General features: G+C 42.7%; 1 protein-coding gene across 1 annotated transcript in view; it reads right to left on the bottom strand.

Annotated features, from left to right (window-relative positions):
• The window catches only part of FGD3 (FYVE, RhoGEF and PH domain containing 3), a 101,342-nt gene that overhangs the window by 21,645 nt on the left and 63,759 nt on the right, over positions 1-15,938 (bottom strand). Inside the window, 7 exon segments of the mRNA XM_058032077.1 lie at positions 1,609-1,701; positions 2,369-2,515; positions 4,056-4,114; positions 4,903-5,041; positions 8,882-9,038; positions 10,313-10,449; positions 11,653-11,742. Coding sequence (XP_057888060.1) covers positions 1,609-1,701; positions 2,369-2,515; positions 4,056-4,114; positions 4,903-5,041; positions 8,882-9,038; positions 10,313-10,449; positions 11,653-11,742 — 822 coding nt within the window.

Genomic DNA, 15,938 nt, shown 5'->3' on the forward strand with positions numbered 1-15,938 from the left:
ATTACTATACTCTCTTTTTGAATGATTCTTATAAAAATTTCAAAAGCCCAGCTGTCAGAGACTGAAATGTTATAATTTATGTCTTAAACATCTTCATGAAAGACTTTTGCTTGTTATAGCAAAACTGTACAACAGATGCAGAGAAAACCACAAAAACCCTGAATGGAGCCCTACACTGCTCATTGATGAAGATAAGGTAAAGTGACTTAGGGGAGAAGAACACATTCAGAGAGAGATCAAGCTTAGCACCTTCAGGGTGGAAGTCACAGCCCCAGGGCTATCAGCTGCCAGGCTGGAACAGACCCACACACCAAAGGCTGGGGGGAGGAGAGGTCTTGGGTGTGTGATGAAAAAGCCTCTGATTTGAGCAGTGAACACCCATCCTCTGCTGTGCAGAGGAGCTCAGCTCTGGGCTCCTTCACCCTGGCAGAAACCGCATCCACATGAAGGACAGCAGAGTCATGGTCCACCAAACACCCCCCTACAAAGGGGTCCCCAGACCCTGCACTAGAGATGATGCAACAGATCCATAGTGTTGCAAAGGACAGTGTAAAATGTGCCCTACGCAGGGGAGGCATGTGGGTGCTCCCACCTGGCCCAAACCACTTTCTCAATCCACTGGATTCCACACTTTGCAGCCACAGCTGGCAGGGGGACCCTCACCACCAAGAAGAGCAGATGGAGGGGAGCAATGAGATGTTGTTGGGACCCTGGGAAGGGTGATATGTTTCCACCCAACTGGTGTCACCTTCTCCCTTTCTCCCCACCCATGCACACCTCTTTTTCTATTTCTGTCCTTATTTTCTCTTTCTTTCTCTTTGCCTCTTTTACTATTAAATAAAATATATCACTTTTTTTTGGCACCAACATCGAACTTCATTTGGTTTTAATCAAGTTTCGGGGTACATTTCGAACCTTTCTGGGTTCGATCCATTTTATTCACAGAGGCTTAGTTTCATTTGGTCTTCTGTGTTAAACTGGTTCATAACACCAACCAACCAAAAAAACCCAAGAAGAGATAAAATCATAGAATCACTAACGTTGGAAAAGAACTTTAAGATCCTCAAGTCCAACCATCAAAACAGCACCATCACATTCACCACAAAACCATGTTCTCAAGTGCCACATCCACATGTTTTTTGAACACTTCCAGAGATGGTGACTCCACTTCTTCCCTGGGCAACCTGTGCCAGGGCTGGAAAACCATTTCAGTGAAGAAATATTCCCTAACATCCAACCTAAGCCTCCCCCAGTGCAACTTGAGGCCGCTTCCTCTCATCCTGTCACACGTTAGAAGAGGCCAACCCTCACCTGGCTACACCCATCTTTCAGGCAGCTGTAGAAAGTGAGAAGGTCTTGCTCCTTATCTCCAGAATCCCCCCAGCTCCCTCATCAGATTTGTGCTCCAGACCCTTCCCCAGCTCTGTTGTGCTTCTCTGGACACATTCCAGAACCCTAAGGTCTTTCTTGTCATGGAAAAACTGCATTGATCCAAAGTGATCCAAAGCTGGGTTTTAGAATTCTACTCTATGATGTTATGTATTTAGATTCAGCAGGGATCCAAAGCTATCAAGAACATTAAAAAAAGAGGAAAGAAGAGATGCAAACCTGCAGTCCTGCAATGTCCATCTTCTCTCGGACACTGAACTTCTGGCCGATCAGCCTCAGTTTTGGCACACAGTACAGCACCATGCTGTTAAACTGCAATGAGGCAAGAGTTTAACTTAGGCAGTTACATGCTAGACACAGCCTGCACTGTGAAGGTTTAGGGCTCTGGTGTGTTTTACTCTAAGAGACAGCTCTCAAGAAGAGATTTAAGGTGAAAGTGAGACTGATGGATCATTACTGAGAGAAGTGGGCACACAGAAACACCTCAGCCAGTCACTTCCCCCTTCTGCCCCTCCCTCTGAATTGGACTGCCTTGAAAGCACGAGAGCTCTTCTCCCAGTGCCAGTGAGGGCTGGCCATCTCCTGCAGCAAGGTGGTTTGGCTGGAAACCACCTCCTGTGGCACTCTGCAAAAACTCAGCCTCTGAGGAGGGAGATGGAAAAGACCCCTTTGGGCCAGTAAAGGCACAGCATGAAAGAAAGAAGGAAATCTTTGAGGAAAAAACTACAAGAGAAAACTGCTGCTCAAAAGGAGTAGCTGGGCTCAGCTGGTGAATGCTTTTTGTCTTTAAGCTTGGGAAGATGTAAACATACCACAGAGTCATAGATTCAAAGGATGGCTTGGGTTGGAAGGGACCTTGAAGCCTATCTCCTTCCACTGCCTGCCATGAGTAGGGACCCCTTCCACTAGACCAGTGTGCTCTAAGGCCCATCCAACCTGAGCACAGCCCTGAAAATAATAGAGCAGCTGAAACACTCACCAGGAATAAATACCTATCCTGTGCTGTGCCATTCTTTGCTGAAAGTTTCTGAATTTGTCCTTCTTTAATGAGCTCGTTGGCTGGGTTAACAATATCCTCTTCACCACCCAGGCGCTCATAGACTTCCAAAAGCTTGTGCATCTTTTCCTGCCAGTACAAACATCCAGCAATTTAAATTAAAAAAAAAATATTCCATGTGGTCTATTTGCCACTCTTTAAATTCTGTGGTAAATGTATGTAAGTTGAAAGAAAACAGTCTTATATCTTTGCATTTATATTGAAACGCATTGCATATTGTTCCGTGCTATTCCCCACTCTGGATTTGTCATACTGGATTAGTTATACTTGGATTGTACCATTTAATGACACTTTGAGATAAATTTATTTGATACTTTTATACTATTACTATTCAATGCTAAATATGTATTATAGAATCATAAAGGTTGAAATAAATCTCTAAGATCATCAAGTCCAAATATTAATCTTTGGAACTTTAGAAGCAATGTCCAATAAAATCACTGGCCAAGCTGGAGACCTGTACACTACCAAATAATGGAAGCATGATTTATTTCTTCTACTGCACTACAACAAGAGTAAGCAGCCAACAATTAATTCAACCCTCCACTAACTTTTGGGGATATTGCTACAGCATTTCCTTTCCTTTCAGTCTGGCTTGGACCTCAAGCAGCAAAATTATTATAACAGCCTTTTCCAATGTGTTCTTGTGTGCTAACAGAAAAAGCAACCGACACAGAAACCAATGAGCCAACGAGTTGTTTCATATTCCTGATATCTGCAGAGATACTGTACAAAGCTCCCAGGAGTTAAGAGGCCCAAAACCAGAAAAATTTCCACCAAAATATATCCTTATCAAGAGAACATGCCAGACTCAAATAGAAACAGATGGTTTCCTAACTATGCTTTCAGACATACTGGAAATACACAGACATCAGCTGGCTACTTCCCCATAGCAGCCACAGGAAGCATGGTCCCATGGTGTCCCCACCAGCTGAGAGAGGAAGTAATGGTCTGATAGGGAAGTGAACATAAACCTTGGACCTAGGCCAGATACACAGCATTTCAGGTCTGTTTGATACAAAATATCCTGAGACACCTGGGTGCACCAAAGGGATAACATCTGCAGCTCTAAAGCCCATTTACTTTAATGAACTAGCTCTTCTATGTGTAAAACCTGTGCTAATGTCCAAAATCTCCACATCTGACTGCCCAGCTTTTGAAGCACAGCTTTCTGAAGCTACTGATGCATGCAAAATGCACATTCTGTGCACTTAAGATGGGCCAAAATCAAATCAAAGCAACCTTCATTCTGCTGAAGAACTGTAGGACTACAAAAACAGTGTGAAAATCTGCAAGGACACCTTGTGAATGGGTCTAATTGGAATACTTCCAACACTTCTCAAGGACAAGCAAATAACGGGTTTTATGAAGACTTCCTTTTTCAACTCATTGGGTCCTTAAGAATGAGGGAGGTGGAATTTAAGCCAAACAAGCCACAGAAAACTGCATTTGCAATAAAAAGAACTCCGACATCCAGCACATGTTTAAAGCCTGAGTGACAGGCAGATTTCCTCTCCAGTTACCGTGCTGAGCCTGTTGCAACGGGAGGCCCTCAGCTGAGCCAAGTGTTTCAGTCAGATCACAATTCTGTTCTGGAATTGCTACTCACCATCTTCCGGATGGCTGCATTGGAATGGTTTGCTGCTGTTGATATCAGCTCCAGGGACTCTGCAATAAAGGTACCAACAGTTATGCATTCTCTAGATTATATATTTTAATAGCACCTTGGGAGACAGGTTCACCTCTCTGAGTAGTTTTTCCTTCAAAATTGATGATACATAAGCAATTATGTACACAATCAGTTCTGCCTGTTCAACTGATCTATGTTTCATCCTTCTCTCCTAAAAATCTAGATGAGCCAAAGCACACAGTGACAAAGAACCCTCACTTTCTAGCAATCACCTATTAAAAGTCAAGTTTCACTTAAGTCTTCTCAAGCATATTTTTGTTTTCCTAAAAAAGGGATTGCCAGCTTATGGTGATACGGACACTCTTTTGGTTGAGAGCAAAAACTCCTTGTAATCAAGAGAAGTCCACTTCTCCTGTTTCACCATATAAACAGAGTCTATCTGGTTTTCTTGGCAAGAAATACACATTTAAATTCAATACAAATTTAAAACCATTCTTCCTTTCTTCCTCTGGCTACTGCAAGGATGTCTTCCTGTCTTTGTCCTTAGCCACACAATGGAGTAAACAAAAAAGTTAGATGTTCTACTACAGCAAACTTCAACATATTGTCACTGTTTGTTTGCCAAAGCTGCTTTCATTCCTAGAGCAGGTATTCCAACCCTTTTCTTCTCAACTCCAAAAGCATTCAAAATCCCTTTGTTTGGTAATAATTTGATTAATTCAAATCTCCATTTCTACCATAGTCCTGGCTGTAAGTATCTGAACACACAAAGAAAAACTGCCCAGGATTTCATTGTGCTTTTAGACAGAGAGGCGTTTACATGTACTTTCAGCATCTTTCCTGTCTGGAGATTCTTCTGGAAGTTTCTTTAAGTAGTCCTTCAGGAGAAGCTCATAACGAGGAATCCTTTGCACTGGTTCAAGCATATGATGCTGCAAAGTCAGGTTTCCACACACCTCCTGTTTCTGTAATGGAGAGAAAGCAAGAACAGGAAGGTTTGATTTTTTTCTGCCTTTGGTGTATAACAGAATGAAAAAGGACCATTCACATACAACTAGAAGAGTGTACAGGAGCTTCTCAAGCCATCATAGGTCGACAGACTCATTAGGTTGGAAAAGACTGAGATGATCGAGTCAAAACATAAACCTAACACTGCCAATGCCAACTAAATCAAGTCCCCAAGCGCCACATCTGCATGTCTTTTAAATCCCTCCAGGGATAGTGATTCCATCACTGCCCTGGGCAGCCTGAGCCAGGGCTGGACAACCCTCTCCATCAAGAAATATTTCCTAATATCCAATCTAAACCTTCCCCTGGCACAGTTTGAGGTCATTTCCTCTTGTCATGTCTCTTGTTCGCTGGAAGCAGAGCCCAACCTGTCCCACATCTGCCTCTTCCTGTCAGGCAGTTGTGCAGAGTGAGAAGGTCCCTCCCAAGCCTCCTTTTCTCCAGGCTGAGCCCCTTCCCAGCTCCGTTCCCTGCTCTGGACACACTCCAGCCCCTGCAGCTCTTTCTTGTTGTGAGGGGCTCAAAACTGACCCCAGCATGTCCAGCACAGGGGATGGGCACTGCCCTGGCCCTGCTGCCACACCAGTGCTGAGCAGCCCAAGGTGCCCTGGTCCTTCCTACCCACCTGGGCTCCTGTTCAGCCACTGCCACAGCACCCCCAGGGCCTTTGCTGCCCCTCTGGCTCAGCCTGGAGCTGCTGGGGGTGTTGTGACCCAAGGACAGGACCTGGCACTTGGCCTTGTTCAGCCTCAATCACTGGCCCATGACCCAACCTCTCCAGAGCTGGAGAGCCTGACAGCAGATTATCAGAGCTGGCAGCTTTTATGTGAATCTTCATCCCATGTCGGGCATTTTCTGCTGATATGCAACTATCTTCTTTCAGAAGGCTCAGAAAAGCTTTTCCCATCCATGGCCCTGTGCAGCATTGTTCTCCCAACTTCATGAAATCACAATGCCCCCAGGAATGTACTGCTTGCCAGAGCTCACTGTATGAGCAGTAGGCACACTGCTCACACATCAGCTTTGAAAGGCAGAGCTCTCTCAAATTCTGCTTCTTTTTCACTTGGCCAAGAAGGGGAGGAGATTTGAGTCTGGTTACACAAAACATCATCCAATAAGGCACCAATGTGCTCTGCTTACAATGGCACTGAGTATTGCAGTGTACTTGTTTTCATAGGATCCCGTGAAGCAAAAGAATATTTTCGTTTAAAAGAGGAGAGATGAGAATCTCAGTAAGAACCAGTAACTTGCTTTAAAGCACACAGGAAGTTTCTGCTAGTGATGTAATCTGACTCCACAGCAGCATGTTAACCACAGACACACACAAGCTCTTCTACACAGCATTATTTTTACATCAGCCCACTAATGTGGTCTGCTCTCATGTAAACAACCTCTCTATAACGATGTTAATCTCACTGTGTATTTCTCAGAGAAAGGAACTTCTTTCAAGTATCTGCAATTTCCTCATAAATATTCCAGCCCACACCACACTGCTGACTCGCTCCATTCTCACAGCAAGACTGGAGATAATGGGATGAATGTCTGAGAGAAAAATATTAGCTATCTTTCCAGAAATTCAAAGGACTAAATTTGATAAGTCACAGTCATCAACTTATTAGTAACATTTGATTTTTGTTTTCTGCTTTCCCTAATTTAACATAATTAGTAACAGTGAATGCCTAACGCTGTATATTATATATACACTATTCCGTTAGCAGCTTAGGCAGACAGTGCATCCCTGAAGGATCACAACATACTTCAACTGGTATGTTGAAAACTATCAGGGGCTTTTGATAGTGCAGAGATATGTCAAATAAGTGGACTAAGCATTCTGGGTCCAATCTCTGCCTCCTGCAGCTATAATCACCGAGCAACAGAGCAAAAGGTGCTGTGTAGGTGTGACTAAATAACCTGCAGTGCAATTCTGTCATCAGCAGGCGTCCGAGGCGCATCTCCCGCCTGCATCGCCAGTGCCCACACTGCCTGGCAAGAGCTCTGCCCAGGCAACAGCAGAGCTGCCCATGGTCTGCAACCGGTGAAGACCAACAGGCGACATACATGGTTTATGCTGGAAGCTCCTTGGTGGGAAGAGACAGGTGGACTTTCAGAGAAGGGAGTTGCCTGTGCTGTAGGGAAAATAGTCCCAAATGGATTACCCTGCAGAAAGCCATGACTTGCCACTGGCTGAGGACAGCAAAACACAGTGCTGGTGTGTGTGCCCTTAGTGGGAGCAGGACGGGTACAGGCAAAAGAAGGGTAAGAAAAGGTCCTGTGGAGCAGCAGCATGGCAGGAAAGGACCTCCCCCAGTCCTTGTTTCTCCAAACTTCTGTCTTGAGTCTCTGACACAGCCCTAAACCTCCACTCAGGGCCTCTCCCCTCCCAGCTTGCCAGGGGATTACTTGATTCCCGACAGCTGGCCCAGCCACAGTCCTCCCATTTAGGGCAGGCAGCTGTGCTCCCTGTTCAGCTTAACCCACTCCTTGCCAGCCCTTCCTTCCCAAAGGATGGTATCTGCCTTCCAAAGACTGGCAGAGAGATGCTTATGAGCATCCTGGAGCCTGCATCCATTCAGCTGGCCCAGGGGACGAGCAGGATAGAACAGTTTTATGGATACACCAGCATAACCAGAGCTCTTCCCCTCTCCCTGCACAGCTTTTTGTGCAATTATGAGAAAACACATGAAAATCCATCTCAAGCATCCTCCTGTGGAGCTGTGACCCTGAGCGCAGCTTGCCACTTTGGAAGCCTCAGAAAAACCAGACAAACAGCAGACGCTGTTAGTGACATATCCAAACCTAAGAATGAAACTGTATTTAATTAAAAAAAAATTAAAGTTAGAAATGAGGAAGACAAATTCAAAAGAGTCAGAATTACTGGGCCAAGGGTGAAGTTTAATTCTGTGATCTGATACTCTTCTTAAACCACAGAATCATGGAATAGTTTGGGTTGGAAGGGACCATCCAGCCCAACCCTCATCCACGGTCCCAAGTTGCTCCAAGCCCCATCCAGCCTGGTCTTGAACATTTCCACGGATCCAGGGGCAGCCACAGTTTCTCTGGGCAGCCTGTGTCAGGGCCTCACCACTTTCACAGGGAAGAATTACTTTCCAATATCCAATCTAACCCTGGCCTCTGTAAGTTTAAAAAAAATTAAAAAAAAAAAAAAAGAAGAAGAAAGGAATGCCACTAAAATTGTGTAATTTTAGTATGTCTTATTATCTTGACAATGTGTGTCATTAACTGGGAAACAAATAAATACACTGAATTAAGTGAGGATCTCTCACTCCTGGTTCTAGCCAGCAGAGCGTTAATTTTTTCCAGTAGCCAGGAGGGGTGTGGCCAGGGCCTCAATGTTAGTGGATAACACCTCAGGTCATTGCCAGGCTGGAGGAGAGGGTTTCATTTCAGAGAAGGTTCCTTATGGGGGAGCAAGTGTGGCACATGGAGCAGTTTGGGTGATGCTGGTCCTGACTGGAGGGAGTGGTTTTGGTGAGTAGCTGCAGCTGGATTGAACTCTGCACTCTCTTTTTGGTACACCTTTATTTTTATTATTAATATTGTTGCTCTTACTGTTTGTTTTCTCATCTCATTGTTTCCAGTAAATTGCTCTTACCTCAACCCATGATTTTTGCTTTTTGGGCCTCCAGCTCTCCTCTTCAGATACTCTCAGAGGAGGGGAAAAGGGCAGTGGGAGAAAACAAAGGAGTAGTAGTGTGGTTTTGGAGTCTCTAAACTGGGGAGTATCATTCCTAAACCATCACAATCTCCAAGTCCTATTATGTGAATTAAAAACATACCTGTATATTCTGAACAACATCTTTGAAGGGAGAGGACCGCTGCATACACGTGTTCACTATGTCCATTGCCCTGTCAAAGTTCTTTACATACTCTCCATACATCTTCAGAAAAGGAGCAAGTTTCTGCAGGATATCTCCTAGCCGTGGGTTGACGCTCCTGTGGTAAAGAGACAGGTAAGTACTGAAATCTCTGGAAATGAATGGTATCTTCAGAGAGAAAACACAGCTGTAAGAGTTCCACAGTTGTCTCCCACATGCAGAAGCATTTACACATATGTGCAATCAAGACAGGCTAAGTTCAGTTTATGGTAATCTATGCAATATCCTAGATGAAACTTCAAACATGAATCCTGTTGTAAAAGGGATGACATTTCTCCCCTCACTGTCTTAAGTGAAAAGCAGACTGACTATACATCATTAAAAGAACTTCTGCGCAACACTAAATCTTGTGGGAAACTTTTACTTATTAAAAATAATCTCTTCCACCACAGCCCAACATCTGAATTGGTTTTAATGCAAAGAGATGGCTCAGTTCAACAGGGTAATCCCTAGGGGCTAGTAACCCCAGGCTGGAGCAGCAGTAGCCACAAATCTCTCTCTGCCAAAGACAGGGCCAGGCAGAGAGCCAGCCATTCTCCCCCAGCCTGCTCGCAAGCCCCTCTTTAGCCAGTTGACAAGCTTCTATCCTCCTCTGACTCCCAGACTCTGCAGTTTTCCTCTCCTCTGTTACAGCTGTCCCTGCACGTGCAAGTCAGGCACAGAGGGGCTGAGACTCATTCACCCCTTCTGGTCACTGACAAACGCGTGGAGGCTGGACTCGGCCAAGAGAGAGGCAAACCCTGGTCTTGTCTTGATCAATCAGGGGACCTGCAAAGGTCAGCACTATCTGCACCTGCCGCTGCAGGACACCATGCACCCAATGTGTCCCCTCAAATTGGATTTCCTAGATCTGACTTACAATTAACCTTTCTACCTACCACTGTGTTTCTGCCTTTTCTACAGCTTACAGCATCACAGAATCATTAGGGTTGGAAAAGACCTCTAAAACCAATAAGATCTACCTTCAACCTCATTAAAGCAGCCAAATTTTAAATGGTATTCGAAAATATTTATTTCAGCTATGGGGCCAAAGGAAGCAATTTTATTCCTTCCTAGTACTGTAATTTCATAGTACTGCAATAATAGGAGAGTAGGAATGCAGTAAGGAAAACAGCTCTGGTAATACTTCCAACTAAAAAAACGCTCGCAATGTATTCTGGAAGTTTTGAGTGCTCAGGCCTTCTCCTTAAGTCAGAAATGTTTGAGAGTTAGTAAATAACTAATGTAACTACTGCATTAAACAATAAAAAATTTGGACTTAGACTAGGCCTTATGGTTGCAACAGTTTCTTGAAAATGTATTTTTAAAATAATTGTAGTGACAGCTACCTACCATTCTTGTGTAATTCTTGTTTTGAGCTCAGGAAGAAGAAATTGTCCATGGAAACAATAGATGGAAGAAATATTTGAGAAGATGCCTGTTATCACTTCAGATGAGATCCCTGCTTCGGACAATTTAGTGCAAAAAACCTGCAGAAGGCAAAAAGACAGTACCAACATTTTTAACGAAAAACAGTCCTAGATATGCTGATTTTAGATTGCAATTTTGCAAAGCTGACTGCTTAGAACAGAGCTGCAGATTTTGACCCCTGGTAGCCAGTCCTTGGAGTCTTAAGGAGGTTCACAAAATTTAAGCGGACAGTCACCCAGAGTTAGATATATCACTATAGGCCATTGAAAAAACTAGGAAAGTCTGAGCTATAATTCAAAAAAGATTGAAATGACTGGGAAGATCAGACATCTCATATTTGAGTGCAAGCTGCAAACATCATTCAGTCCCTGAAAAGCATTTACTGCTATTTACACAAAGCAAAATAAGTAATGTGATTGGGTTTTTCTCAGTAGGAAAAATTACACTATATTGAACAAAAGGAAAAGACATTCCCTAGATTTCTATGGTCCAGAAACAGTTTCTGTTAATCTAATACAAGCACTGTAAGTCTTTCATACAGCTCCAAGAGTTGTTAGGGTGAAGCATTCTCCAAGTTACAGCTTCTAACAGTATTTCTTGCCAGGTGACAGTTTTCTATTTTTTTTTCTTCTACTCATTTTTAAAAAGCACTTTGCTAGAAATATGTCTCATCCTCATTTTTATTTCTTTCCTGCATATTCATGTTTTTTTTTTGTTTGAGGTAATTATAGAAATGTCTGAATTGTGTAGCATCAACTCCAAGTCTATGGGGAACAAAGTTCAGACTCATCACACCAGTTTCACTTCACCCCCATGTGTAAACATGATGGGCAACAATTACAAAACACTGGTAAAAAAATAGCTGGCTGTAGGCTCAGGGCTAACACATGTGGCCTGATTTTAGTAAAACTTCAACTTCTTGCACATCAAAGAGCAATCACAGATTTCATCATGTCTTAGTGCCTTCATTATCCCTGTGGTTTCCTCTCCCCACACACCCAGGGAGGAACCGAATGCTGGCAGTGTCCGTGTCTTGGACTGCTGCTTTCCCATTTCCCTTTCTGCCACCCCAATCCTCTGTTTCCTTTCAGAGAACCCTCTTGCTCAAAGCTCACATCTGGGATCCACGGCACACAGCCTGGCAGGCAAACTCCATCTTCCACCTACACACAGCATCTGTACTGAGCTACAGCTTAGGCACTGGACAGGAGACATCATTGCTGCTCACTGGAAAGAAAGGAGTTAATTCAAAATGGAATTACCTGGTCCAAGAGATGGAGTCTTTTAACATACGCTTCTTCTGTGTGGAGCAGCTCATTGGCGATGTTGAATAGCTTTTGGGGCTCTGTACACTGAAAAAAAAAGTTACAAATGACACAATCCATCTGCACCTCCACACCTAAGTTCCACCAACTGTTCTGTTTTTCATTTTGTCAGTGGCCTAAATCCTACCACCAGAGGAGCCTGGAGTGAAAGAGGTTAACACATTCCAGAATCTACCCCACACCTCTCAAAAGATCACTTTGTTCCAGAGATATTTTAATGCTGTTTTCTGAAAGAGCAATTAGTAATGCAGTCAAGTGTCTGGTCAGGACATCACTTGAGTTCATTACGACTTTATAAAAAGAACCAGAAACATCCTCTAAACCTGGAAACAAGTCTGTAATTTGAAAAATAAGGCAACGGATTGTAAATAAACTGTTCTCGTTTTTGGATTCAGGTCCTGTAACTAAAATGAAAACTAGAAATCAGGTTGTTTGGCCAGATTTCTACTCTTGCTAGCACAGCATTACTCTCTATGGCATATTTCTAAGATTTTTGTGCAGCTTTATACACAGGCCAGTTCCCTGGAAAGAATTTTCATCAAGGTAACCCAAATTACTCAGTGAAGCCTTTCATTAAGCTCATTAAAAAAAAAAAAAAAAAAAAAAAAAGAGAGAGAGAGAGAAAGGACTACTTAACAACTCTAAATACAGTTTTAAAGCACTGACTTTAGGCACTGTTCAGCCAAAAGCTACATAGACCCTTCATTCACTAAGTGCTTAATAATATCTGAATTACTAGAATACAGGTTTGAGCTTCCCAACAATCTTTTAAAGTGTTAGATTTTAAACACCATGCCTACATATAATGAAACCAGTCCAAAACAGTGTTGGCTGGCTTGTGTTCAGGAATACAAGCATGGAAAATGGGCAGAAAGGATGATCCAATGTAGGGAAACTTTACTGGACAAATGCACTGAAGGTAAGAGGTGCATTAACGATTCCTGGAATGCAGAACATTGACTGGGTGCAATTAATCACTATTTCTATGGGAAAACTGAAGGGCATCAAATAAAATCACCAAGGTGCTGCTTCCTCAAGAAACACAACATTGCTGGCAGTAACCTTCACACAGGTTCACAAAAGAACCAGAAATATCCACAGAGGAAAAATTTAGCTGAAGTCTATTAAACACATGGGGCAATTGCCAGTTCAGGAAGTGCCTGGGCCTGTCACCAGTAGCAGTGCTCAATCCCAAATGTCTGTCTCTGGTGCTCACATTTGGGGCAAGGTCTTGTAGATGTAACCCTGTGAGCCGCCATCAGATTGTTGGAAAACATCAAATAAAGGCTCTCTTTAAGCTTCTTCAACATTACCGTGTTTTGTTTCCAAATAAAGTTGATGAGAAAAATTTAAACATCAGCCCTCCACAGAGATTCAGACAAACTGCAGTACAACTGAAAACTTCAAAGGTTTTTCAAAGAAAGCCGTGAACTCCAACAAATCAGACCCACAATTATCCTACATGGAATGAGGTGCCACTTGGCATGAAGTACTCATAGCTCCATGATGTAAGTATTATTGAAGGAAAGTAAATAGCTTTCCTTTATTTGAAGCAACATCAGACTTCCTTTGAAGCAATCCAGGCACAAATTTGAATTATTTCCAGGCACAAATCTGAAGATAGGAAAACATGAAGTTCTGACAGGGACTCTATCTGCCCCGCCTCTCAAATTATTCCAAGTCAAATACTCTTTTACACTCTTTCAACATGCTACACAACATCGTGCTCTGTTCACTATATATTACTATTTAGGGGAAGTGAAAAACAAAACAAACCACAGCACAATAAGTCTTGAAACTGTTCCAAGCAAATACATCTTATTACAGTTTACACTGCAGTGCTCTGCTGGCCCAGTCAAACCCAGTAACTACAAGGATCTCTCACTGAGAAAGAATTTATCTACTGGTGTTGCTGGGCACAAAGGAGTGCTCAAATACAAGGCACTGATGTAACCAGCTGGCATGCCAGTCACCAAGAGCATCCTTTGAGTTGTTTGAATTCAGAATTGGAAAAATACTTATTTCCAACCAAATACATTTGTACTCAGAAGTAAATTTTTACATAGCACAGGTAGTTTTTTAGCTCCTGACCTTCACCATCTGCAATTCAGCTTATATTTCAAGAAAACTTGCTGACATCTTCTTAAATACTAAACAAGGGCTTAACAGACTCAGCTTGAGCTCAGTTTTACAGTGACTCTATCTTCAGTTGCTCTCTCTGCTAAGCAGAGAGGTAGGCACATTTTTCAGACAAATTTGCAACATATTTGCCTTTCAATGGGCATAACATTTTAAATGAAACTATAGATTAATTAAACGTGAAGCAGTCCCATTCTTCTAACTTCATTTTGTGCCATGGTGGGATAGCTTTAACAATGAGCCCAAGCCCTCATTCAGTTCACTAGGAACAAGATATTTCATGGTCCATGTTTCTAAAGGAAAAGTAAAACAAACCTGCAAATTGAGATTATGCTCTGCTTTGTGCAGTGCTCTTGCTGAGTGACTGCTTGCCACAAGCCAGAGCATCTCCTGTGCAGTCATTCCCTAGAACCTTACACCTACTGCAAAGGCTGGACAGAACAGTGTGGCTGGAGGGGGGACAAGAAAGATGAGAAAATTGAAGAGGGAGGTGTTGACTTCACAACACAAAATTCACTCCAGTGCTCAAGGCAGCATGATGCACTTTCACTTTGTGAACGATTCAAAAATTCATTTTCAGCTGCAGCTGTCCATAAAACATTTTAAATAAAAAGAAACAACAGCCTGAAATCAAGCAGAACCAGTTTCTAAGGAAGGTCAGATTCACACTTGGAATGCATTTGGACCTTAAATCTTGCAGCAACCATTTTCCATACAATGGGTGTGCACAACTACATTCAGTCAGCATCAGTCTCACATAGGGCACATAGGGCTTTCAGCAAATCTTGCAAGAGAGCTGCTGGGATAGAGCTTAGGTTAAAATCATACACGGTTATGCATCAAAACTCCATCAGTCAGCCCTGCAAAGACCACAAAAAGTCACAGAAAGATTACAGGCCACTTCCTACTCAACAATCCTGAAAATAATACAGAAAAGTTATCCGATGCTTGGTTGTCTTTGTTGCACTGAAATCACATTTTCCTTAAGATATTTAAATCATCATGGTGTCATATCTGAATTTTCTCAACCAACATTATGACTAAAACATTGACATACAGACTTTTTTTCTGAATATACATGGAGATAATCTCACCCAAAGGTCATAGTAGCAGGATTGCAAGCCAAATTTTACAACACTCACTAGACAATGAAATCAGATGTGAAACCCCAGCCACATACAGGCAGAATGGAAGCATGTGTCCATGAATGCATGAGACCCAAGGGGGGCTCCATTGTTACTATTTACACATCAGGAAGCATGACAGAGGGAGAAAAGCATTCTGTGGTGATTACAAATGACTCTTAGTGAAAAAATGCCTAAAAAAACCCCTCTGAAGCACTGATACCCCTCCCAGAAGCATTACTCAGACTCTCAGGCAGTCAGCAGAAGTCTTGGGACTTTGGAGCACGACAGTCCCTCAGTCTCACTTTTATGTCACTTCTTTTCTTTGCAGCCATCTTTGTAACCATCCATATTAATGTGCATCACTTCCTGGAGCTCCTGAATTTTCTGAGACATTATCAAAACTAATAACCTCCCCTTGGTTAATTTTTATTTTGATAAAAGATAACTGGAAATCTCAGTAAATCACTCCTGAGATTTAAAAACATAATTTGTGCTAATACTGAGCCCTGTTAGACTGCTGCAGACTCCTAACGAATCACTGCATAGCTAAGCCTAGACTAAATAAAACATTACCACTCACATATCAGGTAAAGTTACCTTCCCCAGGCATGAGCTGTGTGCAAGCTTGGGTGGAAGATAGAGGGATCACTGAAGTAGAAAAGAATAGTTATTCATGATCTTCACTTACACTGATATCCTAGGAGTTACTGATCCATCATTAAATCACTCTGCAGCTGTATTTATGATTCTCCTCCAAGTATAACAGCTTTCATATTTAATGAGACCACTGGCTACCTTCATGGTGCAGCTGCAAAGCCTGGTACTAGGGGTAGGAGGGGAAAAGCAGGAAAAATGCTTTCCCAACTTAAGGCTTTTTGAAGGAGATGAGGGCTCCCCGGCTCCCAGGCCAGCAGCTGATGCCAATTGAATTCTCTCTTCTTTCAAGCAGGAAAATTA

This window comes from Melospiza georgiana, chromosome 11, assembly GCF_028018845.1.
Source record: "Melospiza georgiana isolate bMelGeo1 chromosome 11, bMelGeo1.pri, whole genome shotgun sequence".
Classification (NCBI taxonomy): Eukaryota; Metazoa; Chordata; class Aves; order Passeriformes; family Passerellidae; genus Melospiza; species Melospiza georgiana.